Raw genomic sequence first — 26,988 nt, forward strand, 5'->3', positions numbered from 1 at the left:
AATGACAACTGTGATGTGCACATTACATGACTTATCCTGAAGGATTCTCAGCAGTGGAGAAGGAAGGAGAGAAAGATGATAGAGATCAAGTGTGAAGAACCACTGTTCTTGTTTATTTTGTTTTGGTTTTTCGAGACAGGGTTTCTCTGTAACTTTGGAGCCTGTCCTGGAACTAGCTCTTGTAGACCAGGCTGGCCTCGAACTCACAGAGATCTGCCTGCCTTTGCCTCCTGAGTGCTGGGATTAAAAAATATTGTATGCCACCACTGCCCGGCACCCACTGTTCTTGTTTTAAATGAATCTTGGAGTTCTTAACATTTATATTGATTGTGACTTTTAGATCTTTTAAAAATGAATTCATATGTTCTCAACAGAAACTACTAGAAAATTTTATACTTTTAATAATAGTTCCATTAAAATAAATAGTTCATTCAAAACATGTGTGTTTTCTTCCATGTCGGTTCTTTGTATGTGGAAATGTAGCATTGGGCTGTGCCCGCCTTCCTTTCTGCTTTCTACCAGTAGACTGCACTTCGTGGAGATGAACAATTTCAGTGACGTTAGCATTGTGCCTGCTTATATCAGTGCACCGTGTGTGTAGTAGAGACCAGCAGAGAGCGTCATCAGCCCATTTACAGGTGCTGGGAATCGAACACTGGTCCTTTGGCAGAGCAGTTGGTTCTCTTAACCCCTGAACCATCTCTCCTTTAAGTAACCTGTTTATACACTGTCATTTTATGCGCTGGCCCTAGAGACATCAGTGAAAGTATTTTGGAAAGATTAGTCAAATCATTTTAGTTTATGTTTTTGAAAATACATATATACATATATATGTATATGCACACACATATATACAACAGAGAGAACGAATCTACTTTTGTTCATATTAAGAAAAGTAAATATCCCCCAGTACACATACAGTGTTGATAAAAAGTCATTAATGACAAGTTATCTTATGAACATTCAGAAGTTGCGAAAATTTGATAAAAATCATTTAAGTTCTTTGGTTAAAAAAAAGAAAACAAGGTTATTTTTCTGTGTACTTAATAATTGCTGAAGTAGGTTAATTATGTAGTTTGAGGTGAAATTGCGGAAGTTGTTACAAGCAAAAATTGTCATCTTTATTTTTGAAATAAAATAGTTCTCAAAACACGCTCAGGTTTTGAAATCATGAAATCCACAATGCCAATTGAACCCGGAGTTTTATGGAGTTTGGGTGTTGCCTGCCGAGTGCATACTCTCCTGAAGAAAACAGTGATTTTCATGGGCTGCTGCATGTGGATAGCGGCAAAAGTTGTATTTTAAGTAGCAGCTGATTGATTTTATATGTTGCTCAATTGTGGTGAAAACTCGTATTAAGGTTTAAAATGGTCATTTCTGTCTGTGTTTTCTTTTTTAGAGTGAGAAACGCAGCTCTAATTTCATGTACTTGATGGTTGAGTTTCGCTGTGTCAAGTGTGATGATAAGGAGTATGGCATTGTTTACTATGAGAAGGTATTTCCCTCGGAATTTTTGAGCTTCCTGGCATCAAGGGCTGGGTACAGATGACGGCTCTCCTGCTGAGACGCAGTGTTTGGATGCAGGAGAGCAATCAGTAGCTTCCAGCCGCATCTGCTTCTGCACAGTCATATCACATAGTTGCAGCCCGCCCGTTTGGCTCATGCCGTCCTGGGTCACAAAATTCAATAAGTGTGCAAGTGAGTCAAGCATTCTGATTAATTGTTCTGCAAGTTAGTGAGTAGGACACATTAGTTACAGCGGTCCACTTGCACAGTAAAGTAGGAGATCATGGTTTCCTTGGCAAGACATTGAAAGTTCTGATGTCAGTTATTTAACCTGTATCTAATGTGTTAGAACTATATATGCTTATGAAAGTCTTCATTGACATGCATTTATATAGTTTATTCACAGTGAGGAGACAGTGTTTCTACTAGAGTGAATTAAGAGTTGCGTGTTGTTCATGTTTACTCATTAGGGAAGAATTAGCCTCGTGATCAGGAGGTAGCTATTTCAGATTTTTCGCTTTAAATTCATGTTGAAATGCTTACATATGTAAATGAATACTTATAGACATGTTTAGTTATATAGGTAAGTTTATACTCATATATATAAATGTATACATATATACTTGTATGTATAGTATACTTTTATCTTTATGTATAATTTAGTGAAGTTTCTTTCATTATTATGGAAATAGTGTTTAAATCAATTAAATGAGAACAAAATTTTTATATTTGACAGATGAACACTTGTAACACACAATACAGTTTATTCATGCATCTTTGTTCATTAGAAGTAGTAAATTACATTTGCATGTTAATATCACTTACTGGTGCTGCCTCCAGGGACTTATACACTTTAAAGATTTCATAAGGATCTGTGTTTGCATTGCTAATTTGTCATTACTTTGTGATCCCTCTCCAGTTAATGTCTTACTTCTTTGTTCTTTTCACTGTGGTAAAACACTGGGATAATTTAACCGATTCCAGCCTTACATATATGAGGAAGACTGGGAAGGGTGGAAATGAAGGATTTTTAATATTATATGTTAGTTTATTATAAAAAGAAAGGAAAAGGTTATTGAGCAAAATTTTTACCAATGTGTTTTAAATTTACTTCCTATTTTGTGCTGTAAATGTTTATTAAAGCCGTACTGCTGCTCGGATGGGGCTTCTGTGTGAAGAACCTGGTAATTGGGTGATTCTTTCAAAGACTGAGCGATCTTAAAAAGGCAGCTTAGACAATAGATGGAATAATAACAGGCTAGAAATAGGTAGTTGTTCCTGAATTAATGTCTGTCTGCACATCCTGTCACATTCCCACTCCGAGTAAGGATTGCAGGGCCAGTGCATCACAGTCTCCTGGAAACAGACGTTTTTGTCACCTGTCTCCGGAGACAGATAGCCTTAGAGAAGATTACCTGTCACAGTTGGGCTGATAAATGTGTTTTCTGGTGTTGTGACCGCAAACAAGCCTGTTAAACAACAGCTTTGGGAATTTGTTGTTTCCTATAAGACTCAATTACTGAAGTGAAGTTGTAGAAGTAAACTTCTTTAGTCCTTCCCGATTCCCTTGCATATATATAAAACTGAGATTGCACTAACCTCTGGAAATAGCAAAACGTAATGCTATTACAGTCCCAAGGGAATACATTTTTACAATAATTAGCCTATTGCAGTATGTTTGCTAGAGACATGTATTGTGCTGAGTTCAATTTAAAACAAACGCTCATTCCTCAAGAATGGTGGCACCAACAAGATAAGACAGCTTTAGTTCTTGGTGTATGTCAAGAATTAGTGCTCCCTGAGATGGCTTGTATTGTCCCCTGAGAAGCTGTGTTGCTGCTGTCTCTGATTGTCCAGAAATGTGATCCATGTTTGAGTTCTTGAATAAGACCTAGTGGTGACACCTGAACCCATTTAAGTTAAATAAAAACTGGGGTGTTTTCTTGACCATAGCTATAATAAACCAAGTTCTGAAATTGTAGTCACAAGCAATAAAAAACAATTTGTTTCCAGATTTCAAATCTTTCTAACTGTAATAATTTTTTCTTTTTATTTGCCAAAATGTTTTAGTAGTGATAGAGATTAAAAATGGAATTTAAAGAAAATAAGAGTTATAAATGGAACAGTGATTTTTAAAAATGGACTTTAAATATAAGCATTTTATAATATCATGTCCACTTATCACTTGGGTGAAATCTCTCCTTTATATCTTTTAACCCTGCGTTATATTCTAGGATGGTGATGAGTCGTCTCCAATTTTAACAAGTTTTGAGTTAGTAAAAGTTCCTGATCCTCAAATGTCTATGGTAAGCTATTGTGCAAAGCTTTTAAGAATGTATTTTTCTCTAGAATAAACACAACTTAGACCCATGTATTGTATTTTAAAATAGTAATACACATAATTCAACTATCCAGACATGATCTGTAGTAAGTACACTTCAGCTATTTGAATTGAAATCCATGGGGTACTTATAAGGAACAGTTGCATCCTAAAAGTAAGATCTGATTGATGCAGGACGGGGCAACTATTGTACTTAAACTGCGAAGAGCTAGTGGATGGGGTTGCTGAGTAGGGGTTGCATGGTCCCAGTTTGCTTTTTCTGTGACAAACACAGGTACAGTAGCAACTTCAGGAAGAAAGAATGTATTTGGCTATAGCTGGACTTCATAACATGGCTTTAAGAAAGGACTCTGCTATTTCTGACTTCTGACACTTGTCTTTGTAAGGTTTACATTCTCTGTGTATCTAAATAATTTACAGGAGAATCTAGTGGAGAGCAAACACCACAAGCTTGCTCGAAGTTTAAGAAGTGGACCATCTGACCACGATCTCAAACCCAATGCTGCCACAAGAGATCAGCTAAATGTAAGAGATTTTACAGACTGTATAAAAGCAGCTAAATGGGCATTTTTAAAAATATTTATTTACTTATTATGTATACAATAGTATTATCTGTATGTATATCTGCAGGCCAGAAGAGGGCAGCAGACCTCATTACAGGTGGTTGTGAGCCACCATGTGGTTGCTGGGAATTGAACTCAGAACCTTTGGAAGAGCAGGCAATGCTCTTAACCACTGAGCCATCTCTCCAGCCCCTAAATGGGCATTATATTATAGCCACTAATACACATGAGTTCAGAGTTGGATGAATTATGTAACTTCACGACTTCAGCAGTTTCATGTTGTCTGCAGAATTTTTTTTTGTTTTTGTTTTTTGCTGTTGTTGCTGTTGTAGTTGTTACAGGTTTTTTTTTTCTTTAAGCTATTCAGGGTTTTCAGTAATTCTGACACTGTAGAGACAAACTAGAAAACTGTAAACATTCCCAGACATTAGTGTTCTTTTAAATGATCCCTGGGGTTCCTTAAGAAGACTGGTATCTAAGCTCACAGGATTATGTGTTAATTTGACAAGAGGAGGGTTCATTTTGTTTCTACCGATTTTATGGCAGAGGGCATTGCCACTTTGCCCTCCTTACTATCTGATTGGGTTAAGTAAGCTCTGAAATCAGACGTTCATGTGGAGCACGGTTGTCTCGTCTTTGCTCCTGTGTCCTAATGACTGCTGTCTGGATGGATGCCCCAGCACATTCCTGCCCTGGTCGACTTCGTGGGCCTTCTCCCGGCTTGCAGAATAATTATGTTACAGAAATATTAAGCAAATGAAAAAATAAATGAAATGGAAATACATATTAAGTGCAGTAAATGTTGTTCTTTCTCTTTTGTTTTAGATTATTGTGAGTTATCCACCAACCAAGCAGCTCACATACGAAGAACAAGATCTTGTTTGGAAATTTAGATATTATCTTACTAATCAAGAAAAAGTAAGTACGTTGAACAGGTTATGTATTAAATTAACCTCTAGACATTTTTACTAATGATCAAGGGAAAATAAAACCACCCTAAAAATGCAGCTGTGGTCAAGTAAACATGCTAGCCAGCAGTATACTTGCTACACGGTGTTTAAAAACATAGTAAAAGGCATATATAGCCAGGCCCATATTCTTGTGTATCAACTCCCAGAAAGGCATATACACCAAGGCACATATTTCTGTGTATCAATTCCTAGAAAGGTGAATACACCAAGGTCCATATTTCTGTGTATCAACTCCTAGAATGATGTATACACCAAGGCCCATATTCCCATGTATCAGCTCCTAGAAAATGCCTGAATGAACTTTGGAGGTGGAGTTGGGGGTCTGTGTCTGCCTCTGAAGTTTGTATACATGACACAATGACACAGATAGTGTGTCCTACCTTATTTCCTCTTGTTCTAATGGAGACAGCTTTTCATCATAGATGAAGTCCCTCTTCCACAGCATGGGCAGAGTGAATCCTGACTCCTTTCTCTCTTATCCTCTTTGTCTCTGCACTCCTTGGTGACCAGGAATGTAGTTACACTGATAAGGAGAGCAGGTAAATTCTGGAGATGATGGGAATAGAGGAAGAATGGAGGAGTGTAGCTTATATGAGAATTGAGTTAGTGTCAGACGGCTGGTTTGAAGGAAGGAGGTGCCGTGCGAACTGGACTTCTGGTAAGGAACTGGAGAGAGAACAGTGATGAACTTCCAGGACTAGGCCCCAGTCTGAAGGCTTCTTGTGTCTACACTGTTAGCGCTGAGCAGCTTTGTAACTGTAGGATCGAAGCTTTAGTTTACTGTGTGTAATACGGGGTCATTCCATGATAATAAATTTTGTATCTCTTGCAGCTCTTGAAGTATTCTATCTTAGGTTGAGGGTCAGAGATTAATTCTTTAAAAATAAAAAGCAGATTCACTTATTTTATATTATGTGTATGGATGTTTGACCTGCACAGATGTGTGTCCACGTGTGTTCTTAACCAGCTGGTGAATGCTAGGGACCTTTCAATCCTGCGGCAGACCCACTATGTGTATGTACATCACTCACACAGATAAGAGTCCAGTACAGAGTCACAGAGGTCTACATGCTGTCTCTGGAGATGCTCATGTTTGATTTAGAAGGGAAGGGTTTAGTGAAGATGCGGAGAACCAGACAGCAGATCGACAGCAGGGTTTCTGAGTGCACTGGGCAGAGCAGGGATGCTTAGGGAAGCTGTGCATCAGGCAGCCGTCATCTCATGGCGGAGAGCAGACCAGTGTGGTGCAGTCTCCTGAAATGGTCTCCTTGATTCCATCTATTTTTGTAAGGCAAAGGTAAAAATGAAGTTAGCCATCATCTTAAGATCCTTAGCTTTTCTTCTGTTTCATTGTTGATAGCTTGGGAAACCCTGTGTGGATGAGTCTTATCCTTTCTCTCTATGAAAAGAGGCAGAGGATTTTATGTTGCTCCAGCTTTGAGGACCTGGTCTTCCTCCTCAGTAGCGAGTGGAATTGATTCTGAATTCTGTGGAGCTTGAGTTAGTTCAACATGCTATGCTAAGTGAAGAGTCAGTCACGTGGTCACAGAAACATGGTTTCAGTGCTGCAGTCATGCATAGGTCAGCTTCTCAGAGCAGAACTTCCCTTGACAGAAAGGCTTGTAAGATAAGCCTTCCTTTTGTCTTAGAAGTCACTGCCCACTGCATTCAGTCACTTGAAGATGCACACAAAAGAACTCCGTGCCGGCGCGATGTAAGATGTAGGGCTCATGTCATCTTATTTCCAGAGCTGCAGATGGAGCCTCACTTCTCAGACTTGATGGATCTTAGATCACTGCATAGAATAAACAGTGTTTTTAATGTTCAGGAAGGGCTGTTGAGCAAACCGATATAAGTGACGGGAGTAGTCACCACACAGCTGTGGATCCTATGGTACAATAGCTGTGTAGAGTGCGCATGTCCCTGTGCCACAGCCCTAACGAGCACATGGACATTCTTTCTGTCTGCTTCTCATTGGCGTGGGGTTGGTGGGCACCTGGGCTTCAGGAGAGTCAATCCTGACCTCAGGAGGGCTCTAGGAACATTTGGTGTGGAAATTAGTTACTAGGAAGTGACACTTTTTACTGTTTTCAGTAAATTTGTTTTTTTCTAAATGACCTGTCTAAAGAGTGTTGGATAAAAATCTTGAAGACCTTACCTTATTTGCTACTAAAAAGTTTACAGTAATAACCATTCGACCACTAATGTTTATGAAATATACTTATTTTGGTTTACATTGGACAAGAAACGACTCTTATAGGTTCCTTAGTGTAGATCTTATAATTTTCCAAGCTAGCTTTTATGATGAACTTTCTTCAAAAAATGTTAATTAGTAATAAATGCTGTGGCTGTTGAAATTGCCAGCAGGTACAGGTGCTTGACCTGAGTTTAATCCCCATGGTACACATGGTGGAAGGAGAGAACCAACTCCCAAAAGTTATCCTCTGATCTAAACAGACAGACAGACAGACACACACACACAAACGTAATTTAAAGAAGTTATTAATTCCTTGTCCTTTGATTCTGTTTGGGGAAAAGCAATAGGGAGGCCCCGTCTCAGTGAGATAGTGAAGATGTACTTGTTTTTTAGAAGGCAGCATCTGACACAGTTACATCAGGGCAGAAGTCATCTCTGTGTTGCCAACTAGTTGGTATTGAACCCGAGCAGAAGTGGATTTAGCTTAGATGTACTTATTATCTGCCTTTGGCCTAGCTGTCTCTTAACATATCATGGCTCTGTTTACATACATTAAAATTGTCTTAGACAAAACAATGTTGACATCCAGGTGAAGTGGAATAGTGATATACTGCTTGAGGAAGCATAGGTAATTGCTGTAATAAAGTTTGAGGGGCAGTGCCTGCTTGCTGTGGACTGAGGAAGATACCAAGTTTGAGTGGATTTGGTTGGCACTGGTTATCCGGTTTCGGTGTAAGCACGTGTTCAGGTTCAGGCAGGAGCAGTGGCGTGAAAACAGCCTGGCTTTCCACCTGGAAATTGGATTTCACTGCCGCCTGGGCACCTGAGTCAGGAAGTGTGGTTTAGCATGTGGGGCTTTAGGGAAGATGATCTCAGGTACATTGGAGCAGAGCTGACGATGAAAAGGAAACATGATTAGGAGATCTAGGAAACTCCAGTAGTGAGTGATGAAACAGTGTTAGGCTAGAGAGAGGTGGGAGAAGAATGCTCAAAATAAACTGATTTCAGCTCTCTCTCTCTCTCTCTCTCTCTCTCTCTCTCTCTCTCTCTCTCTCCCTCTCTCTTTCTCTCTCATGTGTCTGCATGTGGGTTTTAAAATGACTGTATTGGAACAGCAGCAAAGTAGAATTTTATAGTGGTTGTGTAGAAGTTCAGACATGAATCATGTGTGGCAAATGCTTGAGGCGGGTAGCTATGAGAGCCGTAGGTCACAGCAAAGGGCTCAAAACCAGAGGAGAGTTAAGAAAACACATTGTCAGCTAATCAAATCTGTTAGCAAGTGTTGAGAGTAGCATTGTTACTAGGCTCAGCACAAAGTTACTAGTGTTGACTGATAGGAAATTGCCACCGAGTATTGCTCTAAACATTTTACTGGATAAATCTTCACAGATGAGAACTGACAAAGGGAAGGAAGTTATGACAGGGTGTAGTAGGTTTTTTGCTTTGTTTAGTTTTTTGATTCATTATAGGATTTGTGTATATATTTTATATGCATGCATGTATAAGTTCTTTGTAAATGTTATGACTGTTGGGGAAATTGGTCATTAGAATAGCATAACTGTTGTCTACCTCTTCCTAGCAGGGGTGTCATAGGGTCAAGTACTGATAATGTATGCTAAGGTCACTTACCACCTTTGAACTTGGAAGAGTTTGTTGGAAACAGTGAAGAGAGAAGCTGTTTGATAGCCTTTCAGACTTCAGGTGTGTGTGGCATCGTGAGAAACAGACTAAGGGAAATGCAGGAAGACCTTTATTTAGAAGAGCGTTGTCACGGATTGTAGTGGCGCATGACAGTAGGGCTTGTTGAAGGAGGCGGAGGCAGGAGGATCACGGATTTGAGGCCAGCCTGGGCTAGAAGAACAGTGTTGGGGATTTGGGAGAATTTCACTAAGTACAGAATGACAGTGTCTGCTTGGTAAGACCTCTCAGTTTGTAATTTAGAGTCTGATTAACTAATTTTAGTTTTAAATTTATTGAGGTTATGTGTGATTTAAGGAGCAAGCTAATAATGATCTATCTTCATACTGCTATTGCCATGTGTGTGGGGGGGGCATCGGGGAGCTGAGTGTGCATGTATCCTCTCTCTCCAGCTTATTTTTTGACACAGGGTCTCAGTGAACATGGAGTTTACCAATTGTCTACAGTGACTGGCCCTTGAGTTCCAGGGACCTTTCTGTCGTCACCTCCCCTACTATCTCTCTCATGCTTGTGGAGCTGGCCCTTTTGGGAAAATCGTAGAGTTTTGTTGGAACAGGATTTTAAAGTATTAGAGCTTTCCTTCTTTGATCTGTAGATGTAGTAACAGAATTAACAGAGCTGTGCATCCTGCCAACAGTGCTTCTAGGAGACCTGGCCATCGGGTTTTCCTTGAGGACAGGGGAGCATGCCCTTCTGAAGTGAGCATGTGTTTAATGTACAGTCAGGAATGACACCTGCAGGGCAGCCACATGCACACTTGGGGACATGGCAGAGCCAAAGAAATAAGCTTCTAAGACGATTTGGCCTCCTGCCACACAGACTGCTTGTGACTGGTTCTGTACCTAGCTGTCTTGGTGTTTGGATTTTAGTGTTTGTTTTAATTGCATGTCTCTTTAAAGAGTTACTTCTCAGAGAGACATCCTGGTTTCTGTTTCATCTTCATTTGAAATTATGCAGCAAAACCAAGGAACCCACCTTGATCAGATACTGAGTGAAGCCTGTTGTGGAACTGTCACCTTGACTTACGGAGTTTCTTGTAAGATGCTATTGATGTTTTAAAGCTAAGATTGTTGCCAGCCTTGTTAAAGTTAATTCAGTTTGTCTCAGCTATTTCCTTGCCTTGAGGCCTCCAATATTTTTAAACATCAAAAGCAAATTTTAAAACTTACAGTGTTTTTATCCTGGAAACTACAAGTTGCAGGGAAGGTGTCTTTCTGTCCTGTGTCCTGCAGTGCTGCTCCAGGACCAGGTCCCTTCTGTTGTTCAGGTTCCCCTGGCAGAGCCACATAGATCTCTGCCTTCACCTTTCACCTGGCAGTAGGATATGGTTCCAACTAAATGTCCATTCTTTCTGATTCTAGGCTTTGACAAAGTTCTTGAAGTGTGTTAACTGGGACCTACCCCAGGAGGCCAAGCAGGCACTGGAGCTTCTGGGAAAGTGGAAGCCAATGGACGTAGAGGATTCCTTGGAACTGCTCTCCTCGCATTACACCAACCCGACAGTGAGGCGGTATGCTGTGGCCCGCTTGCGGCAGGCTGATGATGAGGTGCGTGACGGTCACTGTACCCTTGCTTTACTGTCTGACGTGAGTGTTTGAGAGAGAGAGAATTTCTAAGGGAAAATATATACAGATATAATAGTTAGGTTTCCATAAGTATTTAAAGTATTTCTGCAAGGGCCGGTGTGAGAGGAAAACTGAGTTCCAGGTCTGTTACATGATGGGCCCCTCTCCCCCAGTGCTCCCACTAACACCAGAGCTTGCTAATGAAAGGGCATTAATGGAACCCTTGGGAGGTGCCCTGAGCACGGAGTCTCCATCCCCATGGAGCTTTAGGTGGAGCTTTGTCCTCTGTGTAGACACATTTTCATGCTGTCATTTTGTATCTGGGCTCTTTCTCACATTGGCACGATCAGTGTATCAATTGGCCATCGGTAACTAAAACTGCCCTTTTGGACAGACAGGTCTAACTTTTGGACATTGATTTTTTTTTTATAATCTTTATAATATCTGTTGTTTTACGAAACCTTCATAAGAATCTTAATCTTTTTTATATATATTTTTTATTGATATTTATTGAGTTCTACATTTTTCTCTGCTCCCCTCCCTGCCTCTCCCCTCTCCCTTCAACCCTCCCCCACGGTCCCCGTTCTCCCAATTTACTCAGAAGATCTTGTCTTTTTCTACTTCCAATATGGATTAGATCTATGTAAGTCTCTCTTAGTGTCCTCATTGTTGTCTAAGTTCTCTGGGATTGTGGTTTGTAGCCTGGTTTCTTTGTTTTATGATTAAAAACCACCTATGAGTGAATACATGTGATAATTGTCTTTCTGTGTCTGGGTTACCTCACTCAAAATGATGTTTTCTAGCTCCATCCATTTTCCTGCAAAATTCAAGATGTCATTATTTTTTTCTACTGTGTAGTACTCCATTATGTAAATGTACCACCTTTTCCTTATCCATTCTTTGGTTGAGGGGCATTTAGGTTGTTTCCAGATTCTGGCTATGACAAACAAAGCTGCTATGAACATAGTTGAGCACATGTTCTTGTGACACGATTGAGCATCCTTTAGATATATTCCCAAAAGTGGTATTACTGGGTCTTGAGGAAGGTTGCTTCCTAATTTTTTGAGAAATCGCCACACTGACACCCAAAGGGACTGTACTTAACCTTAAGCTGAAGTAAGAGACCATTGACAGCTTTATGAAGTTCTGCCCTTTCTACAGCAGTGTGATTTTTTACTCACGGCTCTTACAAAGTCCTTTGTAGTTTTTAAATTAAGTGTGTTGTCTGACAGTTATGACAGTTACTGCTACAAAATGTTCACTTATTTCTCATTATTTGTTAGGTAAAATAAGAAGCTATCATTGTATGGTGCTTGTTTTTGGTCACGTCACTGCCCCTCTTCTGGTTCCTGTGCATGTTTTTGGACCTCTCACGTACTGCGTATACCTTTCAAGCCTCTTTGCTCTCCTCTCATTGCAGCTAGGCATAAGTAATGTACATCTTTGCCTTGCTTTTATTATGAATGTCTTCTGAAGTGTTCTTCATGGTAGTTTTATTCAATCTTAGTTTGTTCAGAATGGTTCTTGTTTGTTTATACTTGTGTTTGAATGGGTATACTTATATCAGGAAAGTGTGTGTGTGTTTACGTCAGGAAAGATTCTTGAAACCATCCTCTTTGGGTCTTGCTCTTATCATGTCAAACTGCACTGCCATATGTTTTCCTAGGACCTTACCACTCATAATCATAAAGTATATCTCTTAATATGCATAAGAATTTAATTTTTTAATAATTCTATTTGGGAATTTTTAGAGTATTGATTCTCATCCTTCCGTGGTTCAGGCAGGGAAGTTCTGTTTGAGAACTGATTGGGGATGGTGGTGGAGACACACTGGAGGAGCCATTTGTATTCCACACAGAGAGCTCAGCATGAGTCAAGGCAGGGGCAGCAGAAGAGTGTGGGAAGGCAGAGCCAGAGCCACATGGACAATGGCTCCTGTCTGCAGGCACGGGGAAGGGGCCGGCGTTCTCACTGCAGCCCTGCTCTCTGCAGCGCGGACTGGTTTGTTCTGGGGAAAAGCAGTGATAGCTACACATATTTGTTGTACTTCCTGGGAAGTTGTTGTTTTATTGACTTGGGTAGAAATCTGTTTTTCCCCTGCTTCTGCTTCATTTTACTTAGAAGCTTCCATCTTCCATGTGTAGAGGAAGTTTATATTTTCTAGCATGTTACTATATAAAGGAAGAGCAAGTGGTTTACTTGGTATTCCTGTTAATTTATTCCCCTACAAGTGAAAAAAAAGTGTTTGAATGTGAGCACCACTTAGAGGCTTCCCATTAGAGAAGATTCCGATGAGGAGTGGCTCTGGGCGTGTTTAGTTCCAGACTCCTCCTGACTGCAGTAAGCATCAGGGGGCTCAGAGTGGGACACAGATGCTTCAAGCCTTTCATACTTTCCTTCTCTCTTGTTTTGTTGTATGACAAAAGGAGAGAAATCGGCCGGCCATCTTACTGCGTGCTGCTCACTCTCCTGTCTTTGTGTGCTGCACACTCTCCAGCCTCTCTTGCTTATTTAATGGTTGTGACTGTTTCTGCAGTCTTTGCTGCCCTGGTCTTTTATAAATAAAGACGCAAGGATGCACCCAGCAATTCCATAGCTTAGTAACTAACATGCCAATGGCAACAAACGGAAGAGGTAGAAATGCAAATCATGTTTTCCCAACTGCTAGAAATAAGTGAGTCTATACTTAGTGTGCTTTCACCTTCTAATGCCAATCTCTTCTCCGTTCCTTTGTCTCTAGGACTTGCTGATGTACTTACTGCAGCTGGTCCAAGCTCTGAAATACGAAAACTTTGATGACATAAAGAATGGTTTGGAGCCTACGAAGAAGGATAGTCAGGGTTCGGGGTCAGAAAGTCTGTCAAATTCTGGAATCAGTTCTGCAGACGTAGATAGGTATAGATTATTTTTACATGTGACTTTTTGTCCCTTCTCCCTCTATTCTTGCTCTTTTATTTATATTGTTGTCTTCTTTCCTGTCTCCCCTCATGTACCAAACAGACTCTTGCTTTCCCAACTAAAACTCACCAAGTGAACTCAAGAATACATACGCACAGATTCCTAGACACCATTGCTGCCTTCTAGTCAGAAGAACTGAGTTAAAGTCACATGTGGGCATCCTTGCTGTGCTGCCTTACAGTTCCACACTCGTTTATGTGATTGCTTTCTTCTCTGGAAAGTTCCAAAACAGTTGCAGCCCCTTGCTTGTAGATAAAATGATTACACAGCGGTTTGCATCTTGCTTATCTCTTCTGTTCCATTTTCAGCTCCCAGATTCTAAGCAACCCTCTTCCTCCGGTGTCCTCCCCTCCTCCCGCATCGAAATCCAAAGAAGGTTCAGATGGAGAAAATCTAGAGGTGAGTAAAAGCTTTGCAAAATCATGGTGCAGGAGGTTCTGTCTATCGATGTTCTCTGTTGTTCTTTAAGCCTTTGTTTTGATTAATAAACTAACCATTGTAACTTTGTTCAGTAACTGACTTTATGGTACGTGTTGTGACCTTCCCCCTCTTGTAATATGCTGGATGTTACTTGGTTCATTTTATTGGTGCTCTGAGCATATGCATAGGTTTATACGTAATATGAAAATAAACTAATGCAAATATTTTGTCAGGGAGACTCAGGATGTTCGTTTTCATATATTAATGAATGTTAATGCAATTGTCAGCATTTGTAATTGTACCATAGAAATGTATTATTCTGTAGAATTATACGCTAAGCAGATGTTTTTAATTTATACAGACAGGTGAACTCAGTGTTGAAGGGAAACAGAGAAGCAGCTCTCCTGACTAGTAGTTATCTGAAAAGCTCCACCAGCTCTTGTGTGTATGTTGAGAAACAGTGGGGGCCAGTCCAGAGTGAGGACATGGGCATGGAAAAGAGGAGGTCTCAGGGAGAAGCAGGTGTCACTGGTGTCGGGCCCGTAGGTCAACACAGGGATTTTCTTTAGAAGCTGTTGAAGTAATTGAGGTGAACACCTTGGGAACCTTATGCTGGGAATGCTGGGACGTGATGAGGTTGTAAACGTTGTGTCCAGAATGTCACCCTGCTTACTACCTAGCAAGCAAATTGTAGCTTAAACAGTTTTATCTATTTCTGACATTTTTTTCCGGTGACGGATAAACCAACTTTTGGGGGGCTGACTGCTACTCGTAGTGTTCATGTAATCCAATCCATCATAGAGCAGTGGGATCCTTTTGAGTGGTGGCCAGCCCTCTTCCTTAGCCTCAGAAAACTAACAGTATATAAGCCACCAGCACCTTCATGTTGGTCACACCTCTTTTTCCTGACTGAGATACCCAGTCTCTCCTTCTGCACACCTGAGCCATGTCTTCTGGCCTTCCCCTTTGTTTCTTTCTGCTCCAAGAAAGACATCAGTTTATATGATCAGCTAAATGTAAAAAATGATAAAACCCGAGTTTTTGAGATCTTGGCTAGAAGATGCCAGGTCCAGCTTTGCAGGGGGTGGTGGAGTCAGTAACAGGAACTGGAAGCAGCCAAACCACAGCCATGAGCAGGGAGCAGTGGATTAATACAGACATCTTTGTGCTTACCTGCCTCCTTCCTCTGTCAGTTCAGGATCTCCTGTCCAGGAAATGGGGCCACCCACAGTGGATGGGAGTTTTTTCCTCATTTAATATAACCCGAGATAATCCCCCGCAGACATGCCCTCAGCCTGAACTAGAAAAATCCTCATTCAGACTCTTTCCACATGATTTTATGTCAAGTTGACAATGATGTCCGTCACAGAGAGTGAAGGTTTCCCTTGAGAAGGGGGAATTGTGAGGGTTCCTGTTGTTTGTTGTATGCGTGCTTGTAGGTATTTCCTTGAAATATTTTAATCTCTTTGTTAATTAAATGCATCTAAAAAAGGAACCTCTTTACTGAATCCAGAAATTTGGAAATTACTGTCAATTCTATCTTTCTCATTTCCTCTTCATCACAAGCCTCTTAGTTATGATTCAGACATTTCTCACTTTGCTTTACTTGCCATCTTCACTTTCTAATCTATTCTTAAAACATCCTAACTGACCTCAGGTCTGTACTTTTCAGACACTCGAACTAACTAAATGTCAGTCAGCCTGTCATACACTCCTGTTAAAATCTTTTCTTGGGTATGGATATTCTCTGCTTTTCATACTCGGTTCACACTCTATGTTGTACCCAACAGCTGTTGAATATTTTGACTATTGTTTATCTCTTAGATTTGTTATTTTACAGATCACTGTGATTGAGCTTCATGCCAAGCATAGGGCCTTTTTATGCACTGTCATCTTGTGTTGGCCTAGATGTGATGGTTTTACCATTGTCTTTTCAGATCCATTGAAACTATTTCCATGATTGCTTTTTCATTGTCTTTATTGACAATGATTACCAAATATATTAATCAGGAGAACGAGAAACTCCTTCACCTCTTATGTATTGTCTTGGTTTGTGGTCAGTTTGGAGTGGGTAGATTATAGGATGGATGGGAAAGATAGATGCTGGATGAAAATCTGTACCATAACTTCAGGTATGAAAATCTGTACCATAACTCAGGACCTCTCATTTTCCTTCTGTCAGTAACAGATGGTGATATGTGTTTCTTTTAATTTTTTCAGCAAGATCTATGTACCTTCTTGATATCAAGAGCCTGTAAGAACTCAACACTGGCTAATTATTTATACTGGTATGTGAAAATAATTTTATTTGCTTTGTATCACTCCTTTGAACTACTTTCCTCATGCTGTAAACCTAGAAAACTTACAATAAAGGTCCTCACCAAATGTCCTGTGCTTGTGGCGCTCATCGCCATCACGGCTGTCTGTCTTCATGGAAGTCAGTGCCATCATATTCTTCTTCGGCTCATCTTCAGAACTATGCTATAAATGCCTCTAGTGACTCCTCCCCAGTTTGCTCTGTTGTTTTTGTTGTCGTTGTTGTTATTTCAGTAGTATGTAATATTTTTTTTACTTTTTTGAAGTGTAGTTTTACATTATTTACCAAACAATTAGAATCCTACAAAAATGGCAATTGAAATGAAAAATTACATTCTCTCATTTTAAAGATGAAGAGGCTGAAGCAGAAGGATGCTCTAACTGAGCTTGGCAGGTACTGATTAGGATAGATTGTTCACCACTTGCAGAGGGTCTCGGGAACTGTTTTCCATCCTTCCCTGAGTAGTTACAGAGTAGCTATCACGGTTTGCAAGAAAACAATGTAAAACAAAGGTACAGAGAGGTGACTTCCTGTACCAAAGTTAGTGTGAAGTGTGGCTCCCTCTCTTCCTAGAATCTTGAGGCAGAGGCCATATTGATAAATACATTGAAACAATGGGAAAATATCACTCAGGGGTTTAAATGAGGACAAATGAGTCCTGTCCACTTTCGCAGAGGATCTTAGGGCGAGCTGGATGGAAAGTTGGGTTTTTAACCATAGAAATGATTTCCAATTCAATTCTCTACTTAATTTATGGTCTTAATTTAAATAACACAAGTTAATACATGTTCATTCTGAAAACTTGTCATTTTTTTAGTAATCATAAAACAGTTTCCTTTTCTTGAAGAAATTTAAATGGCCATCTTACTTTAGACTGGGTTTGAAAACCCTGTTGTATGGGTTGAATCAAGATTCAGCTAATTTTCCCTTTCTCAGATAGGAAGAGAAGCAGAGCGCTTGTAAAAAGCGCAGATGCCTGGCCTGCATAAGCAATATTGTCTAAGCCTTTATGGTTTTTTTCTGCCACAAAGAAAGACTAATACCAGTGATTTTTATGGCATGAGTAATTTTCTCCAATGGGACCTGTGAGTTTTCCCCTTGTCCAATGACTGAACTGCTGGAAAGCCAAGTATCTCCAGGTGTCTACTTCAGCAGTTGAATGTATTATTCATAAAAATATATTCCCTTCACACTAAATGTTAGGATGCCCTTGAAAATACATTGCAGAACATTTTGACTAGTTTTAATTGCCTGTTTTCCATTTAAGAGTTTACTTAGAAATTCTCATATTGCTAAATCGCTATTTTGATTTAATAGAAACCTACAGTTAATGTTCCTTGCATTCCTATCTGAATGCTTTAGTGTACTTCTGTTCACACTATTACAAAAAGCATTTCCTTGTGAAAAGCTAAGTAAATATTTAAAAAAGAAAAGACAAAAGAATTTACAGGGAGCGTAAAACATGGGCAGCCCCTCTTCGCACTCTTTGGAGCATTGCCTCTGACTCAGACCCCATGTGGGTTTCTTTCTTTTGTCTCTAATTCATTGAACAATTCATTTTCGGAGAGGTAACAGCTCTCCATGTAACACTCTACACATTATGCCTGCAGGCCAGAAGAGGGCACCAGATTTCATTACAGATGGTTGTGAGCCACCATGCGCTTGCTGGGGATTGAACTCAGGACCTCTGGAGAAACAATCAGTGCTCGTAACCTCTGAGCCATCTCTCCAGCCCCCACTCTACACATTATGTATTTAGAAATATTCATTGGTGAGAAAAACGACTGATAGTGACGCCTGACTTTGCAGACACTGCTGTTTTATGAGTGTAGGATACATACATGAGAAATAATTTCTAAGTTTTATAAAGTGATGAAGCTTCCCCTGAGTGTGAATCAAGTGTGAGGATTTAGAACCTCACCACGCTCCTTCTAGCCTAACAGATGAAGAAAAATTTCCAGTTTTGCTGATGTCCTTTTTTCTTCTGAACACTCTGGGTTTCTTTGCTGTTTGTGTTTCTTTGTTTTCCAGTGGTTTCAATAGGATTCCTGCTCTAGCTGAATCCTTGAGGGGCTAGTAACTGTGCGGACAGCCCCTTTAAAACGAGTAGTGTCACATTTTAATCCACAGAGGGCAGTTCTGTCTGGAGTCTGTAAAATGTTGGCATCAGAATCTATAAATCCTTACAGGTTTTTATTTTTATAGTCACTGCAGTATGTGGAAAGGAAGGTAAACTTTTGACGCTGTGACATGTTTTTTCCAGCTTCTAAGACTTGTGAAAGTAATGAAAGTTAGTTACTCCACAAAATGAAATTGTCAGGGAATAGTGAGCCTGCTGGTGCCATCTTACTTGAGTGCCTGGCCGGATTGTCACTTTCCCCCTTTAGATGACAGCAAACTGTGAAATGATTCGACGCCGTGTTTTGTCCCCATCTGTCTGTGGAGATGATGCTCATTTGCACGTTAGATGACTCATTTCTTCTTTAGCAGAACGTTGACTTGAAGCCCTAGAAAGGTTTAATTATGGAGATCATGCACCTTCAATTTCTGGAAACACTGTAGCTGTTTCCACAGCAGTTAGCAGGTAGTGAACATAATGGTGAGGCCTGCAGACATGGGCATGCTTGTTTGTGGATGAGTTTGCTACTTAGGTACATAGGAAAAGAAACAAAATTATAACAGTGGTGGAGCCATGAGTTTAGGCAGCCAGGCTTAAGTTTGGTGAGATCACAGTGATGATTTTGGAGTCTGAAAATATTCTTCTCTTCTGACATTCTTATCTGTAGTCCTCAAGTGACCACACATTCTAAAATACCATAATAAAATATATGAGCTTATATCGTTTGGGTCCTGGCTGAATCCTCTACAACAGAGCCATCCTCTAAACCGTCTTTCTTGATAAGAGGGCAGAGCTGTTCATCTGCCCTCTGAGCAACTGAGATGTGGGCAGTATGAAGTACTGAAGTTTGAATCCAATCTGGTTTATTGTTGTTGTTTTCATTGTTTCTTGAAACAAGATCTTGTTTCTTAGTCTGTGCTGGTCTAGAAGTCAAGTTTGCCTGCCTCAGCCTCCAAGTGATGGAATCGTAAGCGTGCATTACAATACTGGGCAAGATGGAATTAATTATAATGTAAAGAGTCTTGTGAGCCGGGCGGTGGTGGCGCACACCTTTAATCCCAGCACTCGGGAGGCAGAGGCAGGCGGATCTCTGTGAGTTCGAGACCAGCCTGGTCTACAAGAGCTAGTTCCAGGACAGGCTCCAAAGCCACAGAGAAACCCTGTCTCGAAAAACCAAAAAACAAAACAAAAAAAATAAAGAGTCTTGTGTCTGATAATGTTGTAGATGTTCTATAAAGCACCACTAGTCCTTACTGCTTTTATTAATTTGTAGTTTACAACTCTTGTAGAGGATGATGTAGTATGATTTCGAGTCGTGCTTCAACTCCTTGCAGCCCTGTTCTAGAAATGCCAGACTTCAAAAACGTCTGCTTTTGTGGTGTAGCTTAGCTCTGAGAAGAGGAGAGAGGACAGCTCTTACCTTCTTTAAAACAGTTGTCCGTCTGTGAGATCAGTTTGGTAAGTTTATGTCAGCTGTCTCTGAAAGTGTTTGAGGTATGGCATTTCCACTAATGCCTTCACAACCTAGGAAGGTGCTGAGCGTTAAGCATGTAGAGCAATGACAAACAAGGAGCTATTGTCAGGACAAGTTGTCTAAAAGAGTTCACTTACAAAGTAAGTCCAGAAGCAAGGTGCGTAAACTTCGTGAGAGAGACAGGATATAGCGATGACAGAACAGAGGCTGGGAGCATGGGGAGACAGGGAAGGAAGGTGTCTTGGCAGATGCTGCCATATGTGTTAAATCACAGAGCTGGTGCTTAGCAGCCCCAAAGGGGACTAACCTGTCTGGAGTACGAGTGCATACTGGGTGATGGGGCTGACACCTCAAGCTCAGGGAAGCACAGTCTGTTTTAAAGAGGGATGCTGATGCTTCTGCTGTTGGCCCTGGGGCATCAGGATGATGTTTTAAAGAAAATTTGAAGTGGTTAAGTTGAGGAATAAGAATTTTTTTTGTTTGAGTTGAAGAAATGTGCTATTACTTTGGAATTCCTGGTGGGGCCGGGCTGGCTGGCTGGTGCAAAGGCATCATAAGCCTTTAGTGGAAGCATTTAGTGGAAGCAGTTAGCAGACTGCATTGAGTACCTGAGCACAGGCATGTTGGGGGTAGGTAGAGGACTCAGCTAAGATGCCTTTCTGGACATGTGAGCCCACCATAGGCAGCATAGATGTTAGCCTGGACTTGCATTCCCTTGATTTGGCTGTGTCATGCCTTACCCCTTTTTATTTATGTCCCTGAGACATGTCTCCTGCTTGGCTTTTGAGAAAACAATTTTTGTTAATTTTATTTACTTCATGAAAAAATTCACCTTAAATCATAGGGGATTTATTGATAGGGTGTTCAGTAGTTAAAGAAAAAAGATTCCAGTTTGGTAAGTTTATTTTATATATTTTGTTTAAAAATGCTGCAGTATCTTTGTTTAAAGTTCTGGTACTTGAAAAAAATCACTGGATGAATATGAAACCAAATCATATTATAAGGTGGAAATTATACCTTACGTGAGCCTGCAGGGGTGTGGTCTCTAGTCTTAGGGTTCATCCTCTAAGTGGCTGAATGCATTCTCCTTGTATCAGTGTGACGGATAACAGCATGTGTCCGGGACTTGACATTTGACTTATGTTACCAGTTCAAGAATTTGTTAGTTCCTTGTGGTTTTGAAGTTTACTCCAACTTCAGTTCTACTCCGAATTGAGTAAACTTAGCAGAATAGAAAGAATTCTGCCCAGGCTGTAGAGAGATGCTTACAGGGCAGTGTGTGTGCTGTTCAAGCATAAGTTTGGATCCCAAATACACATAGGAAGCCAGGTGAGGGGGTGACAGAGACCAATGCCCAGAGTTCAGCAGCCTGTTGGCCTCACAGATCAGTGAGCTCCAGGTTCAGTGAGAAATCCTCTCTTGAGGAAAACAGTCTGCCTCTGACCCCCACATACATGCACATGTGTGTCTACTAATACACATGCTCCTGAACATACGTATAACACGTGTACACACACACACACAGGATGGGGTGCAGGGCGGAGGAGGAAGAATGGATATAAATATATGGACTCTTTTGGAAGCTCCCAGTTTTGAGTCTTGATCTCATGTAACCCTGCCAGTACTAATAACTGCTTCCCAAATGATAGAATCAGACTTGCTCCACCATCCCCTGCTCTCCACAGGTCACTATGGACAAGGCTCGCAGGTTGATCTGAATGGTTGTTTATCATGGCCCACTGAAAGTGATTTAAAGCTGATTTACAATTTAGCGTTGTTATTTAAACAATATAGGTATAAGAAGTATTGTCGTGGGGGTCTGCGTTTTAACTTCCTGCACCTATGTTTTATATATGGTTCGTTCCCCTCAGAACATTTTAAAACATTCATTAAATTACCTTTCACTTATTTGTGTATGTGTGACCTTTGTTATCATTCAAGGAATTTAGATTTAGGAAAGTTTCGTTAACTATGTAAAGCAACTTTTATAATAGAAAAGTTCTAGATTTTATAGAGTTTTTGAGAAATAGTGAAATTGGGGAGAGAAAAATCAATTTGAACTTTTAGTCATCTTGCAAAATTATGTCAGAGAAAAAGATAACTCCAGGGGGTTTTCAGAGTAAGAATACCTTTTCTGTGCCAAGTATGAGATGGGGAAGTAATGTGTTTATTGTACAGTTACTTGGTGGATGTGCAAGCTTTATTGACAGAGGAACGCATTAGTAGTTTCCAGGTATTTTATAGTAGAGCATGTTTTCATGGCATCACGTAAGAAACATGAGGCATAGCCCAGAGTGATGCTAGGCCTGTTGATTGATGGCTGCTTATATTGTTGCTTAGTGTTCACTTCTAAAGGGATGTAGACAAAAAACTTCTTTTCCATACTTAACTCTAACAACTGTGTTTTAATCTTTTTAATGAAATAATACAAATATTTACTCGATGAATCTTTCATTTCTCATCCTCTGAGCATCTTAAATGTGTTTTGAAGGTACGTAATAGTGGAGTGTGAAGATCAGGACACGCAGCAGAGAGATCCAAAGACCCATGAGATGTACCTGAACGTCATGAGGAGATTCAGCCAAGCCTTGCTGAAGGTACTCAGGAGCTGCAATGGGGCTGACTAGATCTGGTTCACAGTGATCTTGTGAGCTGAGAAAAACATAAAAGAGGTTGCTATGGAGATGGCTCAGTAGTTAATAACACTGGCTGTTCTTCCAGAGGACCTCTCGGCATCACAGAGCAGCTCAAAACCACCCACAACCCAGTTCTAGGGGGTCTGACACCCTACCCTCTTCTGCCCTCTGTGGGCCCCAGGCATGCCTGCTGAGCACAGATTTACACACAAGCAAAACACCTAGACAAATAAAATGAAAGTAAATAAACCTATTTTTTAAATATAGAAGATTAATATTTGCGGTATATGAAAATTATTTGAAGTCCCAAGTTCAGGGATTATAAATAAATTGCTGAAACTTAGCTATTCATTTTCTAGTGTGTGGGGGGCTGCTCCGGTTTGAAATGCATGGGTCAATCATTGGATAAGAAACTGGACAAAACTAATATTTACTCTGACCCTTACAGGGTTTTGACTTTTATTAAATAAGCTTTACATGGACAAAAAACAATGAGTAGATCCCTGCTCTTTTAATTTTACATTTCTGTCCTCTTTTCTCATCTAAACTCAGTAGATAGTTTGCCTGATATTACGGGGCCATTTTTTGCTGCTTTTGCTTCTTTAAAGCAGTGTCCAGGTCAGGCCAGCAGAGGGCGCAAGGGAAAAGAAAAGCAGCTGACATACTCTCCAGCTCTGCTGCTGAGATGCTTCCTAGCATCTTTTTGCTGTATCTTGTGTTTCCTGTCTTACGTTCTTGAAAAGCTAAACTACAGCTTATAGACTAAGTTGGGTTCAGCTCTCGGAGTCACATCAGGCTCACTAAGAGATGAGCCTCCATCTCACCCCATCATAGCCTCGCTCTCTCCCTGTGCCTGAGCATCCCATGTGTTTAAAATGATGATATTTTCACTTGTCAGGTAGCTGGTAAAATGCATTATATATTATTTTATGGACTGGAATTACTATGCGGTGACGTCTTTTTTTTAAAGACATTTTGCTTAACAAATGTTTGCTGCATTTGGGTATGTCCCCTTTTCAAAGACATTTCTTCTTAAAACATTTTTTGGAATCAAACTCTTTATTAACTCCATAAGTAGAAGCATTTTGGAGTGAATAAATCCTGTCCTGTCACACCGTCATTTATATTATGGATTGACTAATGATTGTTCAGGACCCAGATAATTTTCTGCCCTAGCCAGTTGGTGCCGCTTGCCCTAGACAGCAGGTTTCTCATTATTTCCCAGTCAGAATAACTAGTCTGTTTCAGTCTTGTTTTGTTTTGAAGTTTATCGCTTTAGAAGAGGAAGGAAATGGTCCCCCTATGGAGGTAGAGCTGATTTTCCTCGTTTTGCTCACTCAGGGTGACAAGTCGGTCCGAGTCATGCGCTCCCTGCTGGCGGCACAGCAGACCTTCGTGGACCGGCTGGTGCACTTGATGAAGGCCGTGCAGCGGGAGAGTGGAAATCGCAAGAAAAAGGTAAGCCACGGGGTCGCTTCCTGTTGATGGCTAAGAGTGGCTTCACATCCTGAAATCCCGAGTTTTGACTCTGGTCTTGTCGGCTTGGCACATTGTACAAACTTACACTGTTTGCTTCCTGTTAGAAACAGTGTCTTTCTTGCTGTGTAACCTGGACAAGCCTTGAATTCATCCTGCTGCCTTAGCCTCCTGAGTGCTAGTTTAAAGACATTAGCCACTATGCCTGGCCTTATGGTAACTTCTTATGGGTAATTATAGTCCCGGAAGCCTGAAGCACTGATGATATTGGGGTTCTGTTTTGTAGGTTATCATATGACGTGATTATCATAGATTAATATAACATAACTGTAAGGAACGGCAGGCATATATGATTAAGGGATCAGTTGGTTCAGTGTCACACAACTAGTAACTATTGGAACTATTTATCTCCAAACATAATTTCATCTGTACTGCATTGCTGTCTCTCATCTTAGAATCTTAGCTGTTCGGAGACTAAGATCATTTACGTGAGTGAACATTTTGAGAAAACAAAGGACCAGAGCAGCTTGCAGAGCCAGTGCCGCCTTTCTGTCTGCTCTGGCCAGCAGCAGTCTTTGCTGTTCAGAAGAATCATAGGCCATAATCAAATAAAGAAATCCCCAGTGCCGTTTGCCCAGCACCATAGGCCATGCCTGTCCCCACAGTGAGAAGCAATCTCTAGCGTATCCCCAGCAGTGGCCATGTCCACAGCTTGGACCTTTAATCTCAGCAGCAGCATTGCTTAGTCTGATGCAACAGTGAGGGGCAAAACCCGGGGAAGCAGCAAAGTGATCGCAAGCGTTGGATTCCTTGTGAGCAATCTGCCATCCATTTTGTGAAGGAGTATTATTCATGACCTTTATCGAGACACCTAAATAGATCTCTGCCAGTTAAGAATTGGTTTTAACTTTAGGGACCTTGGAGTATTACTGAAGGGAAGTAATTTTGTGCTTGGTCGTCCTTAAATACTGTTCTTTGACCATCTAGTTCTTGCTGATTCTAGAACTTCCACCTCTTATGCATGAATCATACTTGAGGTACTTTCTAGCTCTGGAGACGGACGTAAGTCAGGTTTTCTCTCTTTAAAGCATGACTTGCCTATTTAAAGACTACAAGATACTGTTGACTTCAGAGAAAATGGATTTCTCTGAAGCTGGGAGGTGAGCTTTAGTGGCTGTCAAAGACGACTCGGATTGCTCAGATTCTGAGGTCTGTGTTCTGTCCAGTGTGTCTGTGAGCTCATGAAACTGAGAATCAGGGGAGTAGGTAGCAGTTTCCTCCAAATTAATTAAATATTCTTCTTAAAGTTAAAAAGATGCGCTGGGGTAGCATAATGTAATACTTGACTAATATTTGGTGATGCTGAATTAAGCTTCAAATGAAACTGCACTTCTCTGCGACTCTGTAAATCCTTCGGACAAGGAAATGTGCGTTCCTGGCTCTCCCTCAGCTGCAGTAAGAAAGTGCATTCCCTGTCACTGTTGAGGACATCTAGCTTTTCGTCAGGAGGTTCCTCCTGAAGGCATGCTGCTGCTACCCAGTGGGTTGTGTATAGAGACGGTTGTCTGCGTGTATAGCCTGTGCTTCATGCTCGAGTGAAATACATACATACATATTCATGTGTTTCCATATACTTCAATGTTGCTAAGTGAAATAAAGTTATATCACCTCCTACTTCCCTTTCCTCCCTTAAGTCCTCCCCAGTTACCCTCCCTTGAATCCCCTCATGCCTCCCCTCTAGTTGATAGCTGCTTTTCCTTTGATTGTTACATATACACATACCTGCGTATGGATATATATACACATATACTGCACACACATATGTGATGATGGTAACGTGGTTCCTAAGTGTTGCATCTCGGTAGGACTGTTTGATTGCTCCTCTCCCTTGGCAGCTTACATAGTTTTTCCTGGAACATTAAAGCCAGACCTGAGGAAAGAGGCTCTCAGGTCAGATCCATCTCAAGGCGAGTATGTGTCCTGACTGTGTGATGTCTCCAGCAATAGGGCAAAGAACACTAAGGCTGACTAAAGCCTCTTTTATACTTACCTAAAGTTACATACAATATATAATATTGAATGTATAAGATGTGTATGCCCATATTTATATACATACTCATACACATATGTGTGTATGTCTTGAAATTAAGTAACCTGGACTGACAGTGTTCTCTACAAGAACCATAGATTCAAAACAAAACAAAACACTCCAGTACCAGGAATGAGAAACTGCCTTGTGAAAGGGAGGGTTGTCCAAGTGACTCCCAAAACAATATGGGTTGTCACTGTAGGTGCTGGTTGCTTCTTGCCTTGAGGGCAGGCTTTTCCTTTGTTGCTGCTAATTTTCAGATACTTTTATGTGCTTTGCAAATAATATTACTAGAACCTGTTTTAGGCCTGTATTACGTGCCTGTGGACTAATTTTTCATTACTCCTTTCTAATTTGTTCTAGAATGAGAGACTTCAAGCGCTGCTTGGAGATAATGAAAAAATGAATTTGTCGGATGTGGAGTTGATCCCATTGCCATTAGAGCCACAGGTGAAAATAAGAGGAATCATCCCAGAGACAGCCACCTTGTTCAAGGTAAGTCTGACAGGTCGTCCCCGTGTACGACTGGAGCCCATGATTGAGAATGCAGCAGAATCGCCACCGGTGGCGCACGCCTTTAATCCCAGCACTCGGGAGGCAGAGACAGGCGGATCTCTGTGAGTTCGAGACCAGCCTGGTCTACAGAGCTAGTTCCAGG

The 26,988-nt window shown here is 40.8% G+C and overlaps 1 protein-coding gene across 1 annotated transcript in view; it reads left to right on the forward strand.

Moving 5' to 3' along the window:
* Positions 1–26,988, forward strand: part of Pik3c3 (phosphatidylinositol 3-kinase catalytic subunit type 3) — an 80,753-nt gene that overhangs the window by 20,937 nt on the left and 32,828 nt on the right. The window contains exons 6-16 of the mRNA XM_005355849.3: positions 1,400–1,495; positions 3,741–3,812; positions 4,268–4,372; positions 5,236–5,328; positions 10,638–10,823; positions 13,582–13,736; positions 14,108–14,198; positions 16,440–16,507; positions 22,621–22,726; positions 24,107–24,223; positions 26,694–26,825. Of these exons, the coding sequence (XP_005355906.1) occupies positions 1,400–1,495; positions 3,741–3,812; positions 4,268–4,372; positions 5,236–5,328; positions 10,638–10,823; positions 13,582–13,736; positions 14,108–14,198; positions 16,440–16,507; positions 22,621–22,726; positions 24,107–24,223; positions 26,694–26,825 (1,221 nt within the window). The remainder of the gene's footprint in view (positions 1–1,399; positions 1,496–3,740; positions 3,813–4,267; positions 4,373–5,235; positions 5,329–10,637; positions 10,824–13,581; positions 13,737–14,107; positions 14,199–16,439; positions 16,508–22,620; positions 22,727–24,106; positions 24,224–26,693; positions 26,826–26,988) is intronic.

This window comes from Microtus ochrogaster, chromosome 18, assembly GCF_000317375.1.
Source record: "Microtus ochrogaster isolate Prairie Vole_2 chromosome 18, MicOch1.0, whole genome shotgun sequence".
In the NCBI taxonomy this organism is placed as follows: domain Eukaryota; kingdom Metazoa; phylum Chordata; class Mammalia; order Rodentia; family Cricetidae; genus Microtus; species Microtus ochrogaster.